Source organism: Bufo bufo, chromosome 4 (genome assembly GCF_905171765.1).
Source record: "Bufo bufo chromosome 4, aBufBuf1.1, whole genome shotgun sequence".
Taxonomy (NCBI): domain Eukaryota; kingdom Metazoa; phylum Chordata; class Amphibia; order Anura; family Bufonidae; genus Bufo; species Bufo bufo.
In genome coordinates, this window is record NC_053392.1 from 396,830,812 (window position 1) to 396,855,559 (window position 24,748).

At 46.5% G+C, this 24,748-nt stretch overlaps 1 protein-coding gene across 1 annotated transcript in view; it reads left to right on the top strand.

Moving 5' to 3' along the window:
* The first annotated feature begins 1,976 nt into the window (after positions 1 to 1,976).
* The window catches only part of UST (uronyl 2-sulfotransferase), a 528,102-nt gene continuing 505,330 nt past the window's right edge, over positions 1,977 to 24,748 (top strand). The window contains exon 1 of the mRNA XM_040429265.1: positions 1,977 to 2,443. Within this exon, the coding sequence (XP_040285199.1) occupies positions 2,215 to 2,443 (229 nt within the window). The 5' untranslated portion in view covers positions 1,977 to 2,214. The remainder of the gene's footprint in view (positions 2,444 to 24,748) is intronic.

Here is a 24,748-nt window from a genome sequence, read left to right on the forward strand (position 1 = left end):
TTAAAAAGTGGGTTTTGGCAGTTTTCTTAATAATTTGAAGAATTGCTTCTAAACTTCTAAGCCTTCAAACGCCCTAAAAAAATAAAATGACATTTCCAAAATGATGCCAACATAAAGTAGACATATGGGGAATGTTAAGTAATAAATATTTTATGAGGTATCACTTTCTGTTTTAAAAGGCGAGAAATTGAAATTTAGAAAATTGCGCATTTTTTAAATTTTTTGGTAAATTTGGGATTTTTTCAGAAATAAAGGTGAAATATATTGTCTCAAATTTATGACTATCATGAAGTACAATGTGTCATGAGAAAACATTCTCTGAATGACTTGGATAAGTAAAGGCGTTCCAAAGTTATTACCACATAAAGTGAGATATGTCAGATTTGCAAAATTAGGCCTGGTCAGGAAGGGGGCAAATGGCCCAGATGGGAAGTGGTTAAAAGCGGATTGTTAGGGGGAGACAACCGTTTCATTTTCTGTTCTCCTGATCCATCAGAAGAACAAAAAAAAGGATCCTGTAAAAGAGATCCGTCTGCATGTCTAAAATAATGGATTTCAGACTGAAATAGCTCAAACGGGCGTCAAATGTACATAACTGATGCACATTTTTTTTACAGGATCCTGTTTTTTTTATGTTCTTCTAATGCATTAGAACGGAAAATAAAACGGAGATCTAAACTACTCCGCAGTGGATTTTGTATTAAACTTAATGCGGAAGCAGAAAAAGAAAAACCGCTAGCAGTTTTTGTCTACTTTCACACTTGCGTTTTGTGCGGATCTGTCATGGACGGATTTGTTCAGATAATACAACCGTCTGCATCCGTTCAGAACGGATCCGTTTGTATTATCTTTAACATAGCCAAGACGGATCCGTCTTGAACACCACTAAAAGTTAATGGAGGACGGATCCGTTTTCTATTGTGCCAGAGAAAACGGATCCGTCCCCATTGACTTACATTGTGTCAGGACGGATCCGCTTGGCTCAGTTTCGTCAGACGAACACCAAAATGCTGCAAGCAACGTTTTGGTGTCCACCTCCAGAGCGGAATGGCGGCTGAACAGAGCCAAACTGATGCATTCTGAGCGGATCCTTTTCCGTTCAGAATGCATTAGTGTAAAACTGATCCGTTTTAGACCGCTTGTGAGAGCCCTGAACGGATCTCACAAACGGAAACGCCAGTGTGAAAGTAGCCTTAGAAGCCATTTTAAGCCCCCTGCACACGGATGCGGGTGAACACACGGAAGCTCTGCACAAATTTCTGTCTTTTTCTGCTGCATATCTGCAATGTCTAACAGCAGTTTTTGGTGTCGATTTGATGCGGTTTTTCCTCACATCTCACCTAAAACATAATTGACACGCTGCGGATTTGGAGATCATAACGGCAGGTCAATTTCCACACTGAAAAATCTACAAAGTGTGCATGAGATTTGTGTAACCTCGTCCACTTTTCTGGTGCTGTAATACGCTGCGGTTTTCCCTCATGGGAATCCACGCGGAAAAAATGTATTTATTCCACAGGTGGCCTTAGAGAGGTTTGGATATGAAAAACACTGCCAAGAACGTATCCAAAACCTGTTCTGAAAACTATTTGAAATCCTCCAACAAAAAAAAGCGAGCTGTTGTGCTGTGTCTTGTGAATGCAGGCAGCTCCCTCACAATCACACAGCCATGTATTACTGCACCCCTGACAATGCGCACACTTCCGAATAACTTCCGACCGTCCCCTCCATCATGGAGAAATCCAATAGAAGCCCCCAGAGGTCGCTGGTGAGGGAAGAAAGAAAACTCGTGAGAGAAGGCGGGGGATGGGCACGGCTGCAAAAGCGAGAAACGATAACATAGAAGATAGACCGATTACAGAAGAAGCCAAGTGTCGTGTTGTGGAGAGCGCCTCAGAGCGGAGACGGCTAGCGTGATAGCAGAAGGCGCGGGAGACGGTGACTGAGGGGGGGAGGGGCGAGGCGGCGGCGGAGGAGGGTCTCCAGTGCGGCAGTAGACATCACCAGAGGTCAGCACAGCCCGAGGAGAAGCTACACCACAAGTCAGCCAGCTTCACCAGCGTCCGGCCAATGGAAAGACCACATCTCCGAACTCAAGAGGCTTCTCCCAAACTCTGCCTTCAACTTTTCCAATGAGCCAGAAGGCAGCTGCAGCTCCTGTCTTCTTCAGGCGGATGGGTGAGCTCTTCCTGACGGGCTATGTAAGGAGGAGATATGATGAAGAAGACCACTAACTGCAACCAGCACGGCCACCATGTCCCCAAGACCGGCGTGCACGGGGCCCCGGGTATCAGGGGCTGGCTCCCCGTGCTGTCTCCGCGCTGCACGCTGCGCGACTACGGCTTCTGCATGGCCAGTCTGCTGCTCTTCTGCCTGGGCTCCCTGCTCTACCAGCTGAACGGAGGACCCCCCCAGATTCTGCTGGACCTGCGCCTCTACCTGGGTAAGCCCCTGACACCCTCCACCTGCTGCACAGAAACTTCTGCTGCTCCTCCTCACCTGTGCTGGGCATAGGAGACATGTCACCTGGATGCTGGTGACACTGCTCCTTCATATGTGGTGGTGAGGATGAGGAGGGTAGTAGTGTGCCTCTTACAGATTGCTTATTGGATATTATATAGTCCTGTGTACAGTATTCTAGCTTTGGCTCGTGAAACTGAAAAGCCTCACGTGAATTAAGAGGTTTCACATACTTGCCATCAAAATTCCTCTTTCCATCATGAAATTAGATGACTATGAGGAAAGAAGTGTACAGTGTTCCTGTGCTAGCAGATTGTACAGGTCTGGAAAGAATGGCTGCCCCCTGTATACCCATACCTCCGTGCCTGTATGCCACTCGTCAGTTCCATTAGGCTGGCATTACACGGCGAGCATGGCAGTGACGTCCGTTGCATGGCCAAGGATCGCTGTCCACGTAAATGAAAGGGGTGAGGACAGCATAGGAGTGGCACTGCGACCCCCATTAATTTCTATGGCTGCACTGATACACGACGATCTTTGGTCACACGATGTGCATCACGGTCAAGATTGCCATGTAGCCCCAGCCTTAGGGCTGCGTTCTCCTGATTACATGGGTAAAACATGGCAAGACACCTTTTTGGTATATGTTTAGAAGTTTATGCTTCCGTATGACAGAGACCCTCATACTAACTTTAGGTGAAAGCCTGAACAATGCAGGTGAGTCCTCATTCATGCACTGCAGGCTCCCCTGCCATCTGCAGCTGATTGACAGCATCCTCCCTGTGCACACGATGGGAAAAGTTGTCAATCATTGGCAGGAGGATGGAGTTAGCCCACCGCTCATGAAGACGTGGACTCAGCAATTGGGTTCTGCTACAGATAACAAATAGTTAGGTTTGTTAAGACTACTGAAAAGAATAAAGTAAGTGATCCAGTGGGGGTTATTTAACAAAGTCTGGCGTTTGACCCTTGTCTTTAATATCTCCTGCAGTCCGTACTGGAGTAGATTACAATTGTCATTTATGGAGTAAATGTCAGTGAATTTGCTGGCCCAGCCACCGCCACTCTCCAGTGGTGAGGATGCCGTAAAAATGTCGTGTACTTGTAAATTTAGTCATAGGGATGTTTAAAAAGGGCCCATGTGGCTTAAAAATTGATTATTAATTTTGAGGATTCGTTCTTATTTTGTATGTGTTTTTGTCAGATCAGTAAGAGATCTGCATGGATCTCTGATGGAACAGAATAGCAGAAAACTACTGTATTTTTCGCCGTATAAGACGCACTGGCCCACAAGACGCACCTAGGTTTTAGAGGAGGACAGTAAGAAAAAAATATTTTTCATTAGATCTCAGATCAGGCCAGCAATCTGTTAATCAGACCTCATCTGACAGCCCCAATCAGACTCCCAATGTTAAGAAGCCCCTTAATCAGACCTCAGATCAGCCCCCCCATGCCATTTATTATGCCCCCAGTGCCATTTATTATGTCCCCAGTATGAGCCCCAGTGCCACAGAGCAAATAAAATAAAAACCCACTTACCTCTCCTGGACGCCGCTGCTCCTCACCTCCAGCGCGCTCTGTCTTCTTGCTGTCAGCTGTGCTGTGACCCGGCACGCACAGCGTGAGGTCACAGCGCACCCTCACACTGTGCGCAGCCTTCACAGCCGAGGACCAGGAAGCGGTGAGTACAGAGCCATCATTGCTTCCCAGTCCTCCGGTACTAATGAGCACTTTCAAAATGGAAGCGCTTCATTATTATTCGCCCCATAAGACGCAGGGGCATTTCCCCCCACTTTTTTTGGGGGGGGGAAAATGCGTCTTATGGGGCGAAAAATACGGTAAATGGTGATGTGAACCTGGCTTTACTCCCACAGGTCATTGAGGAGCTGGCACACAGCTTGTAGGGGCTGCTCTAGTATAGCCCCATCACCCCTTTCACATGTCCTCTTCAACCACCATTATCTCTTTATTACCAAGGCGCTTTACTCCCACAGGTCATTGAGGAGCTGGCCCACAGCTTGTAGGGGCTGCTCTAGTATAGCCCCATCACCCCTTTCACATGTCCTCTTCAACCACCATTATCTCTTTATTACCAAGGCGCTTTACTCCCACAGGTCATTGAGGAGCTGGCACACAGCTTGTAGGGGCTGCTCTAGTATAGCCCCATCACCACTTTCACATGTCCTCTTCAACCACCATTATCTCTTTATTACCAAGGCGCTTTACTCCCACAGGTCATTGAGGAGCTGGCCCACAGCTTGTAGGGGCTGCTCTAGTATAGCCCCATCACCCCTTTCACATGTCCTCTTCAACCACCATTATCTCTTTATTACCAAGGCGCTTTACTCCCACAGGTCATTGAGGAGCTGGCACACAGCTTGTAGGGGCTGCTCTAGTATAGCCCCATCACCCCTTTCACATGTCCTCTTCAACCACCATTATCTCTTTATTACCAAGGCACTTTACTCCCACAGGTCATTGAGGAGCTGGCACACAGCTTGTAGGGGCTGCTCTAGTATAGCCCCATCACCCCTTTCCCATGTCCTCTTCAACCACCATTATCTCTTTATCTTCAACCACCATTATCTTCTACCCTCATTCCCAGGGATATTATAGGTCCCTAACTTGAGCAGTCAGGTCCATCACTAAGCAGATAGCAAATCTTCCTAGTGATCCAGCAGCTAAGAGCGGGGAAATTTCCCTCCAAAACTGCCCATATACACATGTTAATATTATCTTCGGGAAATCTGTAAATAGGTGGTTGGCCTTGCCCATTTAAAGTGTACTTTATTATTTCCCCTTTACACAGAAAAGGAGATGAATCCTATGTACAACAGGAAAGAAACCTATCACCATTGGGGTAGATTTATCAAAACTGGTGTAAAGTAGAACTGGCCCAGGTGCCCATAGCAACCAGTCAGATTCCACCTTTCACTTTTCAGAGGTCCTTTGGAAAATGAAAGGAGGAATGTGATTGGTTGCTAGGGGCTCCTGAACCAGTTCCCCTTTACACCAGTTTGATTAATCTCCCTCATTGGAGGTGGGAAAGTGAGCCTCATGGGACTGGTCTCCCTCGCACCGCTGGCGCACCCTGCACTCTAAAGTACTGCTGAAATCAGCGGGTTGGTCACCACATGATGCTGCCCTCTGTGAGGTCAGCCCAAGTCCTTCTCCGTCCTGCAGGCAAAGCTACGGGCTCACAGAATTGTATTGCTGAGTTTACATTCTGGGTTTGAAGTCTCAGACGGTGTTACATACCCATTGCCACAAGAATTTGTACTCGGCTGGTGACCATATCCATTGAATTGGAGAATATTTCAGGGTTTAGTCCAGGCAGCTCAGATTCTCAGAAGTGCCTTTTGAAGTGAGCTGTTAATTCTTCTCTGGAATGTCCTAACGGAGTGGTAAATAACATGTAGAAATCTGGAAGTGCCGCTCCAAACTGCGTGTTTAGCAGCCAGGCATAGGAGCCACGGCTGTAAGAAGCGAAGATGTCCTTGGTTCCACGTGTGACCTCTGCTCGGCGGCTGAGATTCATTACCAGCACCAGGTCGGTCAGCAGTCTGAAGATGCCGCTCTGACATTGCTCATTAGTGCGCTTTATTCATTACTGGTTCGTTACAAAATGCACCTAAATCTAATGATTTTTATGCTCCCACACTGACCCATTTATTTCTACAGGGACATGAGCCAGTTATAGAACATGTCCTGTTCTGGTCCGTATTGTGAACAAGAATAGTTCTTTCTATTGATGGGAGTGATAAAAAATGCAGAATGTTTTTCAGATCCCTTGTTTGTGGACCGAAATATGGGCATGGTCGTGTGCATGAAGCCTAACCAAATATATGTAACCATGTATTTGATTTTACTTTTAAATATTGTAAGGTACTGGAGTCCCAATATATCTTGAATAATACATTGATATCACTTAAAGGGACACTGTCACCTGGATTTTACTTACTGAGCTATTAACTGCGCAATGACTTCTGTGAGGCCGATGCCAGGACACCGCGCGGGCGCTGACATGTGTATCCAGGGCGCATGCGTGGGATTACGGGCACTGCACAAACATTACGTCGGCGTTGAGCAGTGAATAAATTAGCAGTGGGGCGGTGCTGGGCTCCAACTGCCGGAGGGACGTCCCCTTGGGCTCCTTATTGAGGTACTTTGCATATTAATATAACAGATTTTATAGACCAAATAAAAGAGACAGGGTAGTAATACTAGTATATTTTAATGTAAATCGTGGAGACTGATGTGGTGATGTTAATAGCTCAGTAAGTAAAATCCAGCTGACAGTGTCCCTTTTAAAAGGTCATCGGTATCTGATGGGTGGGGGTCTGACACCTCCTCCGATCTGCTGTTTGTGAAGTCACCAGTGAATGCAATAGTACCAAGCACAGCGCTGTGCTTGGTATTGCGCTCAGCCACATTCACTTCAGTGGGGCTTAGCTGCTCCTAGGCCATGTGACCGATGAATGTGTCGTCAATTGGTCTACTGAAAGCTGAGAGAGTCATGGCGCTATTGTGAGCGCCGGTGCCTGCTCAAACAGCTGATCAGTGTTGGACCCCCACCAATCAGATACTGATGATCGATCTAGAGGACAGGTTATCAGAAATCTCAGAAAGCCCATTTAATGCCCAGATATGTCTCCTGGTCTTGATGAGAACTTTTGTCGCCATGAAGTACAGCACTTGCCTTTCTCCGGCATGACTGCCCAGTTGGGGGTACCCGAGCACCAGTGATGAGCAAATCAAATTAGTTGAAAATTCGGCCTCCTGGAGCAGTGAGGGGCTGGACTCGCTGCTCACGAGACTTTCCCCCTTGATGGACAGGGTCACACATCTTGCCTGGTGCTGTCAATCTCCAGCCTGCACTGTTGCCCTAACTAGTGACGCACGCACAGAGGCTGCTGTTACCTGAGCAGCTCAGATGCTGACTGAGCATGCGCTGGTCACGTCTAGGTGTAATCATCTGCGCCGTTCAGGGCAATGGCACAGGCATGAGATTGATAGGACCAGGCGAGATGTCTGGCCCTGGCAATCAAGGAGTCTCTTCAGCTGCGGAGCCAGCCCCTCGCTATCCTGATCTTTGAAGGAATTTGATTTGTACGAATCAATTTGCTCATCTCTACCCAAGACATTGAAATGCACTAGGGCAGGGATGCTCAACCTGCGGCTTTCCAGCTGTTGCAAAACTACAACTCCCAGCATGCATGGACAGTCTACTGCTATCAGCCTACAGCAGAGTATGATGGGAGTTGTAGTTTTACAACAGCTGGAGGGCCGCAGGTTGAGCATCCCTGCACTAGGGAATTGTGGGACAGAAGGCATGCAAAAGCGCACCACAAAGCCCGGATGCTTAGGCCAGTAGAATAGATTCAGCAATAGTATGCATGTTTGGGATGTTTCAGCGCACTTATATCAGTGGAAAAAGGCAGCGCTGTAGTAACTGGCTCCATCCACTGTACAGCGGGCAGGGCTGTGTCGTTGTGGCACTGTTTCCAGATGGTATGTGGGTGCGGGGTGTCGCTCCCCACTGAGCTGATATTAATAACCTTTCCTAGGGATAAGTCATCAGTTATAAAATCCTGGAGAACCCCTTCATCTACTGAAGACCATGTCCCTGTACACATCAGCCACACCACAGTATGGCACAAAGCTGTTGGCATGTGAGCGGCATAGTGTGCTTTATCATGTGGCTGCCTTGGTCCTGAACAGTTATGTTTGTAGGCAGAGATTAAGAGTGAGCAGGACTGGCTAGCTGCTTGTCATGGATAACAAGTTGAGTAAATCACTTTGAACCAAAGCCTGAAGGGAAATTCAGGATTAAGTTCAAAATGTTCTGCATTTTTATGTGCCAATATGTGACATTATTTCGAAGCTTGCAGATATGTTATGTTTACATGGTGTGGAATGAAAAATGCACCTCACATTTCAGACAGATAACCTGCACGTTTTGGATGTTCTATCTTTTATGGGTTTCTACAACCATGTTCACACACAGCAGAAAAAAATAAGTGACCAAATTACAAAACCACAACGTAAAATAACCTGTTTTCAGCTACTTATCTGCCGCCGTTTTTTCTATGTTAACCCAGACTCTGTCGGTGACATCTAAAATGAATGTGGAAGAACAGCCTATGGATGAATGTGACCCAACAGTTCTGATGTAACAGGGAATGTAGCGGGCACTAATGGCAATTTCAGACACGACCTGGAACTGCTCCTGTGACACAAACTCGCAGCACTATAATGGTTTACAATGCTGTGTGTTCCTGCCAGACCGTGGCTGTACCGAATTGTACTCTCAGTACGTTTCAGTAAAGCTGAGGTCAGACAGGAACACGCAGCATTGTAAATCATTTTAAGGCATCATGCACACGAACATTTGCTGTCTGGGCCCATATTGTGGTTTGCAAACAGTTGGTCCGCAATATACAGGCACTGGCCATTTGTGCACGGCATCACTCTTTCGGACCCATTCACTTGAATGGGTCTGCAATCCGGAAGGTGTGGTACGGAACCCCACAGAAGCACTACAGAGTGCTTCCATGGGGTTTCTGTCCATGCCTCCGCACTGCAAAAAAGTGCATGCATTACTTTTTTGTGGCGCGGATCGCGGACCCCATTCAAGTGAATGGCTCCGCATATGGCGGCCCTACGGTGGGTGCCTGTGCCTTGTGGTCCACAGCACGGGCTGGCCGGCACATAAGCCCTAATGCTGTGAATTCGTGTAACAGGAGCAGCGTTCATTTCAGGAAAAATTGATGTCACAGGGAGTGAATTTCCCTTCGTGAATATTCTCCAGTGAAATTGCCCTTACTGCGACTACTGCAGAAAAAATTCGGCAAAAAGCAGCTTTTTGGAGTAGTTTCTGTAAGGCTACTTTTACACTCGCGTTTTGGGCGGATCCGTCATGGTTCTGCAAAAACGGATCGTTACAATAATATAACCACATGCATCCGTCATGAAAGGATCCGTTTGTATTATCTGTAACATAGCCAAGACTGATCCGTCATGAACTCCATTGAAAGTCGATGGGAGACGGATCCGTTTTCTATTGTGCCAGATTGTGTCAGAGAAAATGGACCCGTCTGCATTGACTTACATTGTGTGTCAGGACGGATCTGTTTGGCTCAGTTTCGTCAGACGGATAACAAAACGCTGCAGGCCGAGTTTTGGTGTCCGCCTCCAGAGCAGAATGGAGACTGAACGGAGGCAAACTGATACATTCTGAGCGGAGCCTTTTCCCTTCAGAATGCATTAGGGCAAAACTGATCCGTTTTGGACCCCTTGTGAGAGCCCTGAGCGGATCTCACAAATGGAAAGCCAAAACGCCAGTGTTAAAGTAGCCCAAGACAGAATGAGTTACATTTTAATAGAATATATTCAGATGATGCTCTTAGGTGCAATTAAAGGGAATCTGTCACCTCTGACAAACCCTATGAAGTACAGTAATGCATGTCAAGAGCAGCATCTGCTACTGTCTCCAGATCAGTAGTTTGTATGTTGATGCCCCCATTACTCCGCTATGCGCCCACAAACAAGCTACAGAATACATAGAGAGGACTTCTTCTGGAGTCCTCTCAATTTTGTGTGTATGCACATGAGTCCTCATTAGAGTTGAGTGAACTTGTGTTTTTCAAGTTTGGTGTACAAGGGAGGGCAACAAATCATCAGCACCTGCATCTCCCAGGATGCACTGCAATTATTTCTTGTTAACCCCTCCTTTCACTGCATAGGAAATAGTCCCTCACATGTGGCCCCAGAGTAGGGCTGCAGTAAACGATTATTTTAGAAATCGAATACTCAATCGATTAATTTTTTACGATTAATTAAGTAATCTAATAAGAAAAAATGAACTAATAGACTGTTTTCCTTTATAAAAACTCATCAGACCTTCCCTGTGCGATCAGCCTAAGTGCATCAGTTCCCCCCGGTGACTTCAGCTCCCCCCACCCCCATTGTGCCAGCAGCTCTTTTCCCCCACCCCAGGGCCTTCAGCGCTCCTCCTGACACTGGTTGCTATGACGCTGTGCACTCCGGGCGCCCGACCTTAGTCGCACCAACTTACCTTTCCAGCAGGGGCGCCTCTAACACTCCATCGTTCTGCGCTGCTCTGCGCCTGACGTCACACAGCTCGTCAGGTCATGGTGTGCGTACTTCAGGAGGTCAGTGCAGCACGGGATCATGGACGTGCTGTGGAGTGTCTGGAGGCCCCCCGCTGGAAAGGGGAGTATTCTGAGCACAGCGGGAGACCACGGAGCAGGAGTAATAGCAAGTGCTTCACTCCTGCTCCGTGGTCATGTGACACAAACGAACCTCGATGCAAAAAATTAGAGGAGTGTAAGAAATGAATGAGGCCTGTAGTGTTGCAGTACCAGTAAAAACTCAGATAGTGGAGGTCCACGTATGTTCAGGAAGAGAAACTCAGGACTATTTTGCTGGTCTGTTTCTGCACCTTCTAGTTTCAGCAAAAAAGCTGTGGAAATGGCCTGACTAAAATCCACCACGTACAAAATAGTGATCAGTAGGCGCACAAAAAACGCTAGCCATTATGGCCCTTCCCCATTGACTTCAATGGGAAACACATCTGTAATCCGCTTCCAAGAAGTAACATGCCACTTCTGAAATGGATTGGAAATTAGTGGCAGAAAAAAACGCCATCATGTACACATTGAAGTCAATGGAAAGCTGCTCTTGGCATTTTAGTGTATTTTCACTTTAGCGGCAGCCTTCTCCGGCAGGCTGTTCCGGCGGGTAGTTTTATTATGTCATAGTTTTATTCCAGCCGCCTCTCGGCATGTTTATTATAGTGAATGGGGCCAGAGCAGACTTCCGGGGGCACGTGTGCACTAGCGGCAGCATGGATCTGGCAGGCTGTTCACCTGCCGGAGAAGGATGCCGCTAATGTGAAAGTAGCCTTAATTATGGACTACACCGTGGAAAATCTGCAGCAGATTTTAGCCAGGGGAGCATACTCTAAGGCTGGGTTCACACGAGCGGATGCCGTGCTTGGCATCCGCTCCGTGAAAGAGTGCCAAGACCCGATGCAGACAGCAGAAGCACGGAGCATTAACATGATTGATAATGCTCCGTGCCTCTCTGTGATCTCTTTACTACGAAATCACAGTTGACACTGTGATTTCGTAGTAAAGAGGTCACAGAGAGGCACGGAGCATTATCAGTCATGTTAATGCTCCGTGCTTCTGCTGTCTGCATCGGGTCTTGGCACTCTTTCACGGAGCGGATGCCACGCACGGCATCCGCTCGTGTGAACCCAGCCTAACAGAAGATCAATGAAGATCAAGGAAAGTAATGTGAAAAAAACATCCCAGGAGGTGCACATCAGCAGACTTGAAGACCTGAAAACAAACCAAGTGGCAGTTGTGCAAGAACAGGGTTCTGTTTTCCGTGGCCGAAATCACACTTTATTATACTTTGTGATTTACTGAAAGACTGATCACACAGGGGAAGTTGGGTTTGTTTGCTGGCGGTCTGTTAATCTGGCACATTGGCTCATATGGCTGAATGTAATGGGAGCTTTCACTTTGCAATCTATTGCTTCATTCTCGAGAAAAAGTACTGTTAATCCATATGCAAATGAGCAGTTCAGTGCACTGAGGGTAGGCCCAAGCCACTCTGTGCACCCTTGCTTCTCCTGCTTCCTCTGCATGCCCCTCCATCTCCTTCCCAAGTTTAGAAGCTGCGCACCTCCCTAGAAGGAGCACTGCTCTCACCTTAGGTCCTATTCTTCTCTGTTCTTTCTATTGATGCACATGGAAGCTATCTGTTTTTCAAGGATCTGTTTTTTACGGACTGAAGTTCGGATATGGCTGTGTGCTAGAGACTTACTAAGTGCAGAACAAAGCCCCATAATAAAAATATATTGTAATCTCCCTGACCTGCTGCTGTAGACGGGGCCGGCAGGCATCCTGTTCCTCTGCCTCCTCCATCCACGAGACTATGCTTGCATTTGAAGACATGTCAGCACTGTGGGTGCTGTTACCATGCAGGAGAGCAGCTGTCTAAGCTTCATTCACATCTGCACTATGGTTTAGGTGCTGCTGTGCTTAATCCGTCGCCCGACAGTTTCCATCATGGGTCCTGTCGTTTTGCATGCAGCGCAATTCTTTCCGTTAAATCTGACAGAACTTGCAACAAATTGGCCTCCATTGCACATTTGACTAAATGTGCCACCATCCCTAGTGCTGTAATGTTGTTACCAGACATTAGCTGCTAGTACACACAGATGATGGCTGACTATATGACCATGTAGCCCCAAACATCTGAAAAAGTAGCATCACGTATCTGTTCATGGCCAGTTTGTAAAAAACATTGCACATGGACATATCTGTATGCCAACCAGGTCTGCAAACATTACTCATCCCCCGCTGTGCCAATAGGACACAATGTGGTGGTGACCACTGTCTGTACAGCCCCTAGATGGATAGTCTTCTGTGCTAGTGCGGAACAGTTTATTCTTCTCTGCAAAATGAACAAGAATAGGACATGTTCTATTTTTTTTTTTTGCTGGACTACGGAACAGGCATACGGACGTGGACAGCACACGTGTGGCCCCATTGAAATGAAATAAATGCGGACCAACAATACGGTCATGTAAATTGGACCTAACCAAGTGATGTATAAGGAACTAAGTAGAGCAATGGTGTACAGATCTGCGTGTATCCCTTTAAAGGGCTTCTACCACCAGAAATACCGTTATGTAGCTGACTGATATAGCGATGCGCTAATGTCAGCACTACATAACAGTATGTTTATAACATTAGTCCCTGCAGCCGTTTTTGTAAAAAAAAGCACTTTTATTATATGCTAATGAGCCTCTAGGTGCTATGTGGGCGTAAAATCAGCAGAGGCTCCGTCTACTCGCCCTTTATCCCACCCAGCTCCTCTTGATTGATGGGACGGTCCACCGCATCGTTGGCGAAATCCCGCGCCTGCGCCGTTCACTTCTGTCTTCGGCGCAGTGAGTGAAGGCCACTCTCCTGATGCCGGCTTCCTCACTGTGACGTAGTCGGCGCAGGCGCAGTGAGGAATCCGGCATCAGGAGCGCATCATTCACTCACTGCGCCTGCGCCGAAGACAGAAGTGAACGGCGCAAGCGCGGGATTTCATCAACAATGCGGTGGACCGTCCCATCAATCAAGAGGAGCTGGGTGGGATAAAGGGTGAGTAGACGGAGCCTCTGCTGATTTTACGCCCACATAGCACCTAGAGGCTCATTAGCATATAATAAAAGTGCTTTTTTTTTACAAAAACGGCTGCAGGGACTAATGTTATAAACATACTGTTATGTAGTGCTGACATTAGCGCATCGCTATATCAGTCAGCTACATAACGGTATTTCTGGTGGTAGAAACCCTTTAAGGGGATATAGCTAACTACATGGTGCGTGTGATGAGATTTATTATTACAGTATCATTTTATATGGCTGATACTCAGCTGTGACGTCTCGTAGATATCACTGATCTTTTCATACTGTACAGGCAGAATATCGTCCGTGCAGAATGCAAATAATCTTTCATCATTCATATACAGTAATTTGACAGGCTCAGAGCTGTATTATGTTTGTCTGTATACTTCCCTTGGCAGCGTTTAATCTTTCACTGTGACTTTGGAGAACCCTTGCTGTCATTTTCTTGACACTCTTTCTTTTACAGAGCAACTACAATAAGATTTGCAAAATATGAGCTCTCCTTGCAGAGGTTGAACGCACAGAGCTTAAAGGGAAGCTGTCACCTGCGACCTCCCTATCAGACGCTCTTCATACACGCACAGCACCTGATTAAAATGTGGTTTTCTTGTTGATCTCATGGTCTATTTCTGAGTTCTGATACTTTTTTTTTCAATATACAAATTAGACCTTTGGTCCAATGAGGGTGTCACCATTGCTGTTGTTGCAGCCATAATCCACTCCTTTGGATGCCACTAGGTTAAGCCCTCATTGCACCAAAGGCCTAATTTGTATATTAGTAAGGGATCATAACTCAGGAACAGAATGGTGTCTATACAAATAGCTGGACAGGTGGCCACTGGAGACCGATTAATATAAAATATATCATTCTTAGGCCTCATGCACACAACCGTTTATTTTTTAAGACCTGCAAAAACGGGGTCCGTAGGTCCGTGATCCGTGACCGTTTTTTCGTCCGTGGGTCTTCCTTGATTTTTGGGGGATCCACGGACATGAAAAAAAGTCGTTTTGGTGTCCGCCTTGCCGTGCGGACCCAAACGGATCCGTCCTGACTTACAATGCACTGTGCCGCAATGAAAATAATACAATAGAGGGGCGCACACTGTGCCACCAATGAAAATAATACAATAGAGGGAGGAAAGGGGGGCCGCACTGGCCACCAATGAAATTAAAACTGGGGAGGGAGGGGGTCTGCCCCCTGCTGCCTGGCAGCCCCTGATCTCTTATAGGGGGCAATGATATGCACAATTAACCCTTTAGGTGCAGCACCTGAGGGGTTAATTGTGCGGATCACAGCCCCCTGTAAGAGATCGGGTGCTGCCAGGCAGCAGGGGGCAGTCATGTACACAGTTCGTGGTATATTCTAACTAGAAGCGTCCCCATCACTATGGGAACGCCTCTGTGTTAGAATATACTGTCGGATATGAGTTTTCACGAAGTGAAAACTCAGCTCTGAAAAAGCTTTTATGCAGAAGGATCTTCGGATCCGTCTGTATGAAAGTAACCTACGGCCACGGATCACGGACGCGGATGCCAATCTTGTGTGCATCCGTGTTCTTTCACGGACCCATTGACTTGAATGGGTCCGTGAACCGTTTTTTTTTTTTTAATAGTGTTTATTTAACATTTTGCATAAAAATACAACACTCCCATGGGGAGAACAAAGAAGAAACAATCTTCCATGATACAACAGTCACATCAGCAAGTCCATTATTAACGTATATCTTGACCATAAAAGACATATAAATGACTTTAGTACAAAGTGTCACTGTTGTCTCTAAGAAGCTTCTAGAACTTACTCAATCCCATACACTCACACATACATACAATGGGTGATACATTTGCCACCGTCAATGACTTAAATCGTGCCTTCAGCCTGGACCCAAAGGCCCCAGATATCATCAAATCGATCAGTCAATCCCCTTGCCTCGTATGTCAATTTATACATTTGCAGGTTATTATTTATAAGGAGTACCCATTGGCCCACTGTAGGACACTTGGGCGGTTTCCAGTTCAAAAGTATATTTTTCCTCCCATAAAACATCAACAATCTTAACAGTATTCTATTATATTTGGAAGGAGTGGCATCAGAAACTAACCCTAGTAGGCATATTACAGGATTACAAATCCCTGGGAGCCCTAACCTAACATTGATAAAATTACAAATTCCCTTCTAGTATGTCTTTATCACCGGGCATAGCCACACCATATGGAAGAAAGAGCCCCTCGCCTCTCCACATCTATCACATCCCGGACTCGGTAATTGTCGCATCTGATAGAGACGCAGTGGGGTCAAGTACACTCTGTGCATCCACTTCACTTGGATGAGCTGATCTCTCGCACTTATAACCGACGTCCTCCATCTCAGACGCCACTCCTCCAAATGAGAATCCTCCAATTCTGGAATATCCTCAGCCCATTTAGCAAAGGAACGCCTAATAGGAGATTCTTGCATTTTAACAATTTCAACATAAAAGGAGGAGATAGGTTTGCAAGGGATTTTTCTCCTAGCTATTGACTCTAATGGGCCGCACTCTAAATTTAGGGATAGGGCTCTAAATTGTTTCTCGCAGGCATGTCTCAGTTGGAGGAAGCGGTAAAAACTCGTCTGGGGCAACTGGAACTCAGCTCGCAGGCTCTCAAAGGAACGGAAGGTCCCATCCTGAAACAATTGTGTTAGATATTTAAGACCCTTCCTAGGCCAGAATTCAAAGTCAGGAAGATGCAAGAGCTCTGGGAGAAGCTTGTTACGCCATAGTGGGATATAGGGGGACCAGGTGTCACCCTCCAGATTTTCTGTATGTATCTCCACAAACCTCACCCAAGCCTCGCTAACTGTTACCATAGAGTCCGTATAAGTCCCCAGTCCTACGGGTTTCCCCCCCCTGTATACCAGATTAGTTAGAGCTTCATATGAACCAGCCAGCGCCGCCTCTAGTACCACCGCAGGGTTATTGGCATCTGCCCTAATCCACCAAGATGCGTACATTAGGCGCGTGGCTATATAATAAATATACATATCTGGTAGCTGCAAGCCCCCCTGAATGTAGGAGGCCTTCAGCGTCTTTCTCGCAAGTCTGGGGGACCGATGGAGCCACAAGAAACGGGAAAAGGATCTATCTAAAATATCAAAATGGGACTTAGGGATCCTCACTGGGGCTGCTCTATAAATATACAGAAGTTTGGGTAGTAGCACCATCTTGATAATATTAATTCTCCCCACCAAAGTCAGCGGAAGATTTTCCCAGGCTTCCAGCTTACGCGTGACATATTCCACGGTGGGCCTCAAGTTCAATTGACAAAACTGGCTGGGGTCCCTATGGATATGTATCCCTAAGTAAAGAAAATTATCTACAACTCTCAGGGGAGATATCGGGGAAATATCCACATCTTCATCTGCATCTATTATACATAAACTAGACTTGGCCCAATTAACCCGTAAACCCGAGTATTTCCCATATCCATCCACTACATCCAGCAGGGTTTCTAAGGAGGGGCCAGGGTCCGCCAAGTAGACTAACAGGTCATCCGCGTATAATGATACCTTCTCCTGAATCCCCGCTACCGTCCACCCCTCTATCAAAGAGCTGTTATTGATTAATTGTGTCAAGGGTTCCATTATCAGGGCGAACAACAATGGGGACAAAGGGCACCCTTGTCTAGTGCCTCTATACAACCTGAAGGGCCGGGATATGACTCCATTCACTCTAATCCGTGCTATAGGTGTCTGGTATAACAATTGGACCCACTTGACAAAGGAGGAAGGAAAACCAAGACAGAACATTGTTTCCCAAATAAAATGCCACTCCACAGAGTCAAAGGCCTTCTCGTTATCCAGGGACGCCAAGACTCTTGAACCCGCATTATCGTGCCTGACCTGTAAATTGGTGAATAATCTCCTAAGATTTATATCAGTTGTCTTCCCGGGCATAAAACCAGATTGATCAGGGTCAATAACGGACAGTATCACCTCGCCAAGACGCCTAGCCAGGACTTTAGCCAAGATTTTCGCGTCCGTGTTTAGGAGGGAAATCGGCCTGTATGATGCACACTGATCTGGAGGCTTCCCGACTTTGTGAATTACAACGACAGTCGCTTCCCCAAAGGAAGAAGGCAACTTCCCGGATTCACATGCATACTCAAAAAGTCTGAGTAAACGTGTAGATTGTAAATTAACGTCTAACCTGTACCATTCAATCGGGAAGCCGTCCGGTCCAGGTGACTTCCCAGGAGCCATGTCCTCGATTGCTGCCCTCACCTCTCCAACATCAATAGGTCTCCCTAGATATCTATTATCAGCCGCAGCCAAAGGAGAAAGTGGGATGGATTGAAGGAATGAACGGATCCCATCTGGGGAGGAGGTGGATTTAGAACTGTATAAAACTGAACGAACTGTTCACAAATGTCCTCGGGTCGATATACCTTCAAGCCATCCCCGCAGGTAATGTGCGGGACTACCGTCTGCTGCGTCTCAGTCTTAGCCAGGAAAGCCAAGGCTCTCCCATTTTTGTCGCCATCTGCAAAGACCAGGCGCCTCTGGAATAGCAACCTCTTCTGGGTGTACTCAGTGAGATGCAAGGTAAGTTTCCTCTGTGCCTCGTCCCATGAAATACGGTTCACATCATTAGGATCTGCGATGAAAGCCTGCTCCTTATATACTACCTCGTTTTCTAGTTTAATTCTGGTGGCGCTCAGCTCTTTTCTGTAAGAAGCAATTGCCTGAATCAGTGTACCACGCAGGACAACTTTAAATGCCTCCCACTCCACCAAAGGGTTAGCAGAGCCCTCATTAAGTTCCCAATAATCTTTCATCCCCTGCTGCACCGCCCAAACCACCGGCAGCACCTCAAGCCATTTGCTATTCAGTCTCCATTGCCTTTCAGCAGGTGCAAGCGGCTGTCTCAGAACCACCAACAGGGGGGCATGGTCAGAAATGCCTCTTGGCAAGTATTCCGTGGCTACTAGTGAGGGCAGCAGCTCCCTACTGAGAAATGCTAAATCAATCCGGGAGAGTGCTGCATAGGAAGCCGAATAGCAAGAGTATTGTCGAATATCAGGGTGCATATATCTCCATCCCTCTGTTAGAGCAAATACCTCTGCCCAGGAATTCAACGCATCAATATGCGACCCCCCAGGACGAAGCCTATCCATTGTCCGGTCCAACACCGCGTTATAATCCCCAAGTACAATCAGAGGCACCGGAGGCAACGCTGCCACTCGTTTCATAATTTCATCCAACACATCCCTCTGAAAAGGAGGGGGGACATATACTCCTATCACCACATACTCGATGCCTCTTATTGCAGCATGAAGGATCACAAAACGTCCCATCATGTCAGTCTGAACAGAGCAGGAACGAAAGGGAAGGGACTTCGCCACCAGAATTGACACACCTCTCGCTCTGGCAGTGAATACCGCATGGTAAGCTGCTCCCACCAAAGGCTTTTTCAACGCTAGGAGCTTCCTCCCCTGCAGATGTGTCTCCTGCAATATCAACATATCGGGGTTATGTTTCTTTATAAAATTAAAGACCAGTGATCTTTTAATTTTATCATTTAGTCCCCTGACATTCCAGGAGACAAACCGACAGATAGCCATTACGGCGGAGTGGCAAAGTTATACCATACGAGGAAAATGCACCACCCAAGCCATACATACACACAATCACACCCATACATCAAGAATGCAATGAGAACATCCCAACGTGCCCAGAACAGCGGACAAATCCCCCCACCCTGCCCAGATAACCCCAACCTATCCAAGCTTGAATATCCCATGAACAATCTCCTCTCTAGTAGATCAGGACGGGGAGGCCCGTGCTGCCACCCACCACTCTAGGTAAACTCAAGAACTGAACCTAGGCAGTAGGGCAATACAATTTTAGCACAAACAGCTCCCCATATAAAGTGACCATCCGCAACATAAAATAAGACTCTCAGAACATAAGTCCCATTATACTCAGCCCCTGCGATTGAGCCAGTCAGACGCCTCCTCTGGGGAGGTGAAGAATTTCACCACTTCACCATCCTGGATTCTGAGACGTGCTGGATACATCATGGCATAAACCAGGCCTTTCTCCCGCAACCGAACTCTCACTGCCGTGAATTGCCTGCGTTGTTTCTGCACCTCTGTAGAAAAGTCCGGGTAGAAGGAAATCCGGACGTTGTCAAAATGAATGTCCTTCATACGACGGGCCGTAGCCAGGATAGCGTCCCTGTCTCTATAATTTAACACTTTAAAGATAAAAGGACATGGCGGGGCTCCAGGGGGCAGAGGACGGGTAGGAATCCTGTGCGCCCTCTCCACTGCAAACGTCCCCGAGAGGGTAATTGGGTTCAGGAGTTGCTTGATGAGACGCTCCGTAAATTCCTCAGGGGAAGGGCCCTCTGCCCTCTCCGGTAAGCCCATAATCCTAATATTATTTCTCCTGTTTCGATTTTCAGCGTCTTCCACTTTTGCCGCCAGGGTTTTAACTTGGTTTTGCAAATCACGGACCACCGAATCCTCACGTTGGACCGTATCTTCCACCTCTCCCAGCCTCCTCTCCACCTCAGTTGTCCTCTCACGGATCTTATCAATATCATGCCTGAGGAGAGTTAGGTCGGCCTGTACATGATCAATTTTGACCGTGAGTGTCGTTTGGCAGTTAGTAATGGCTGCCATGACTTTTGCAAGGTCCACCTCCGGACGTTCAGAAGAAGCCCCAGGGTTGTGGCCATCTGTCTGGCTCATGTTGTCAAGCATCAATTTAGGAGGGATAGCAGGCCCTGAGGTGCCCGTTTTTCGGCCCATAAAAACTTCAGCAACCAACGCTTGTGGCTTAATATAAGTGTCAAATCTCTCTTCTGCTGAGGATAACGCAGACACAGTGTCCCCAACCAGCGTCACACCGCCTCAGGTGAATCTCTATAATGGCAGAGTAGATGAAAAAGTTCTCTACCTGGGTAACGGCCTACAGGGGGAGAGGTATAGCCGCCTGCAGTGCTGCAGCCAATATGGCGCCCGCAGCGTCCGACGCCCCGGGGTCACAGGTTCGCCGTCCGGCCAAGGAAGGAGTGAAAAGAACCCACCGGATTAAAGTTCCAGATCCCGCTTGGCCTCCGGTGTAGGTAAGTATGGCAGGGAATCCCCTCTCACCGGCTCCCCCACCGATCGATCCGGCCAGCAGGCAGGGATGGCGTCAGGTAGTGCCGTCTGGTAAGTAGGCCCAGTCCCAGGGCTTTTTATCCGGCACCGGGACAGGTAAAACTTATGGGGGGCACTCACAGAGGCTCACTGAGGGTCTTTAGGCAGAAGTTCAAAGTTTATCAGAGCGGATGGTCAGGATACAAACAGGATAGAATCGGAGCTGAAGCGACCAGCGTCCTCACTCCATGCCGGTCAGGCCCCCCCCCCGTGAACCGTTTAATAGGACAGGTCATATTTTTTTGACGGACAGGGAACACGGATCACTGCTGCTGATGAACAACGGTGCATTTTCCGAGTTTTCAACGGACCCATTGAAAGTCAATGGGTCTGCAGAAAATCACGGAAAACGGAACAACGGCCACGGATGCACACAATGGTCGTGTGCATGAGGCCTTAGTAGGTAGCACATTATGTTATTGACGGGGTGGCCATACACATAAAATTAAAGTCGGCCGGAATGGCAGATTCATTTGAAAAACAAGCGCGAACAAGCTTGTTCGCAGTTTCCCACAGCAGACTGTTATCTGCCAAAAATACAATCCGCCGTGCTGGAAAACTTCAGCCATTCATCAACCGAAACTGCATGCCAGGCAGCCATGTCAGTGGAAAAATAAAAAAGTTCTGGCTGCTGAAATGCACAGAAGGAAAATGGGAAAAAAAATGCTGGTCATTAAAGGGAGCATAGCTTTCTTCTCTTCAGTACTGGACTGGTTATATGCAGGCAATATATACCTGAGGACATATCATCAATATCTGATCGGTGGGTGTCCGACACCCACCGCACACCTGCCAATTAGTTATTCATGACCTACAGGTTAAACTCGAAAATTTTTATTATTGTGCAAAAGTCCATTTATTTCAGTAGTTTTAATGGAGCTTAAAATTAGAATATTGTGAAAAGGTTCAATATTCTAGGCTCAAAGTGTCACACTCTAGTCCGCTAATTAACCCATATCCCCTGAGCAAAGGGTACCTCAAAATTGTGACTTTGGGGTTTTCATAAGCTGTAAGCCATAATCATCAAAATTATAACAAAGAAAGGCTTGAAATATCTCGCTTTGCATGTAATGAGTCTATCTCATATGCTAGTTTCAACTTTTTAAGTTGCATTATTGAAATAAATGAACTTTGCACGATATTAAAATTTTTAAAGTTTCACCTGTATACTGAGGATAGGTCATCAATATATACTGCTTACACAATCCCTTTAAGGCTGGGTTCACACAGGCTTTGCGGGTGACGTGCAGGAAAGTATGCGGGTGCGTTGCAGGAAAATGCGCCATATTTCCCCCCCCGCGCGTGCAAAGCGTATTAATGCGTTTAGCACGTGCATGAGAAAAATCAGCATGTTTGGTACCCGAACCCAGACTTCTTCACAGAAGTTTGGTTATAAGGGAAAATAAGTAAATTAGGGATGGAGGGGTTAAAAAAAATAAATAAAAAATAATTAAACTCATCTTATCCACTTGTTCGCGCTGCCCGGCTTCTCTTCTTTCTTCTTTGATGAGCTGGGAGAAAAGGACCTGTGGTGATGTCACTGCGCTCATCCGGGCAGCACGAACAAGTGGATAAGGTGAGTTAAATTATTTTTTATTTTTTGTTTAACCCCTCCATCCCTATTTTACTAAGCATTATGTATTAAGAATGCTATTATTTTCCCTTTATAACCATGTTATAAAGGAAAATAATAAAGATCGGGTCCGCATCCCGATAATCTCCTAGCAAACATGCGTGAAAATCGCACCACATCCGCACTTGCTTGCTGATGCTTGCGATTTTCACACAGCCCCATTCACTTTTATGAGGCCTGCGTTGCGTGAAAAACGCACAAAGTAGAGCATGCTGCGATTTTCATGAAACACACAAGTGATGCGTGAAAATCACCGCTCATGTGCACAGCCCCATAGAAATGAATGAGTCCGGATTCAGTGCGGGTGCAATGCGTTCACCTTACGCATTGCACCCACGTGGAAATCTTGCCCGTGTGAAAGAGGCCTTAGGCCTTTTCAGGCCTGCTTGTTAAGGAGTTGAAAATCCTGAACCCGGAGCTGCACCCTAATGGAGCGCGGTGTGGTTCAATGGGATATTTAAACAATGTGATAATAAAGGACAACTGAAACATTTTAACTGTATTTCTTTTTGTCTTGGGAGGGTATACTTTTGGTGCTTCACCTATACTTGTCGCAGATCCAATTTGCAGTAAACCGTTGCATGGTTGCGCCAGAAAAGGCCACCCAGCCTTAGTTTTCTCAGAGATATATTCGTAATAGAAAAGTAAGTAAGCCTAACTGCACTAGCACACTTCTTTTACGTGCTGAGACGTATGCAGACGTTTACTGTATCAGACTTGCATTGCCATCTTTAATGTACATAGAAAATGTTGTTTGAACATATTGTGTAAGCCTCAGACATGCCATGCGTAGTTGAACGTCTCACAGCCTTCCCTTCATCAGTCAATAAGGCTGCGTTCAGACCTGAGCGTACGGGATGGAGCGCTCTGTATGCGCAATTGTATGCGCATTTACAGACGCGGCTCCGGAACAAGCGAACGCCCATTGTCGCGCGTTCCCGCTGAAGTCTATGTACGGGAACGTGCGACAAGACGCCCCAAAGAAGCTCCTGTACTTCTTGGGGCGTCGGGCGTTTTACAGCGTAATCGTACGCGCTGTAAAACGCTCAGGTGAGAACCATGCCCATAGGGAAGCATTAGTTCTTGCCTGTTGAGCGTTTTACAGCGCGTAGGAACGCGCTGTAAAACACTCAGGTCTGAACGCAGCCTTACACTCAAAAGCACCCTAGCCAATCGTTTATGCTTCTTATGTAGAATTGAAAAAAGCACTGCATTTTCAAACAGCATAAAGTGAATAAAAATGGAATATTGTCCACAAACAAGTCCATAGTAATAACACGTGTCCCATAGCATGGAGTTGAAGCTAGGAGCAGAACAAGTGTGTGAATTAAGGTGAATATGCAGATTTCATTCACTTTATGCTATTTGCAAATGCATTTTTTTTTTATTCTTTTTTTTTTTTTACGGTGTCTATATGCTAGCTGCATAAAGGTGTTTTTTTTTTTTTTTTTTTTTAAAACACCAGAAATAGTATACATAAAAAATATACAGGTACATATTTTTTTGTTATAAAGGAAAAATCAGATCAGTTGTTGAACACACACACAACTACTTTGTAGGGTCAGTTTCATGGATACGTCAAATGGTTGATGAAGATTCACACATCTGACCAATACTTCTCCATCATACAGGTATCTAGAGAGTAATTCCTGTAAAGTTGTGTGGAAGAAAAGTAATGCTGCCAGGCCACGTTATGGCTTGGCTGTAGTGACGGGAAGTGTTATTGACATTTTTATAGTTCTGTGGTTTCAATTTTATGGAGAAAGACCTTGTTTATCACAATTGTTGTGGAAATGCTTGGTCTGCACAGTCTTGATGTTAATCACATGGCCCAAACTAATCGATGCTCTTGTGGATGGGAAACCCTTCTAGCTATGTTCCAGTACAAGGCAGGTATTCTTCCTGGAGGAGGGATGTCCAGTGACCTAAAAATTCCTTGAGTCGTTTACAAAAGTAATAGAACGTCAGAAAACTGTACAGATGGCCCGATTTCATAACCCGTCGTGTGGTTTTGGAAGAAAAGCTTTTCTTGTGTTAGCGATAACGTTCGGACAGAGGCAGAAAGCTTCCTCCCTACGTGTTGGTGAAATCATGACTGGGGCTAGCTGTTTGGTTTAGTTCATCAGGTGGGCCAACCACCGTTTCTGTCTCTGCATCAGCCGTGATGGAAAAGGTGGAAAAAGGAGGCTGTAATGAAGTGAGCTGAACTGCCAGCCTGATTCATACATGTCATCAAGACATTATCACTAACA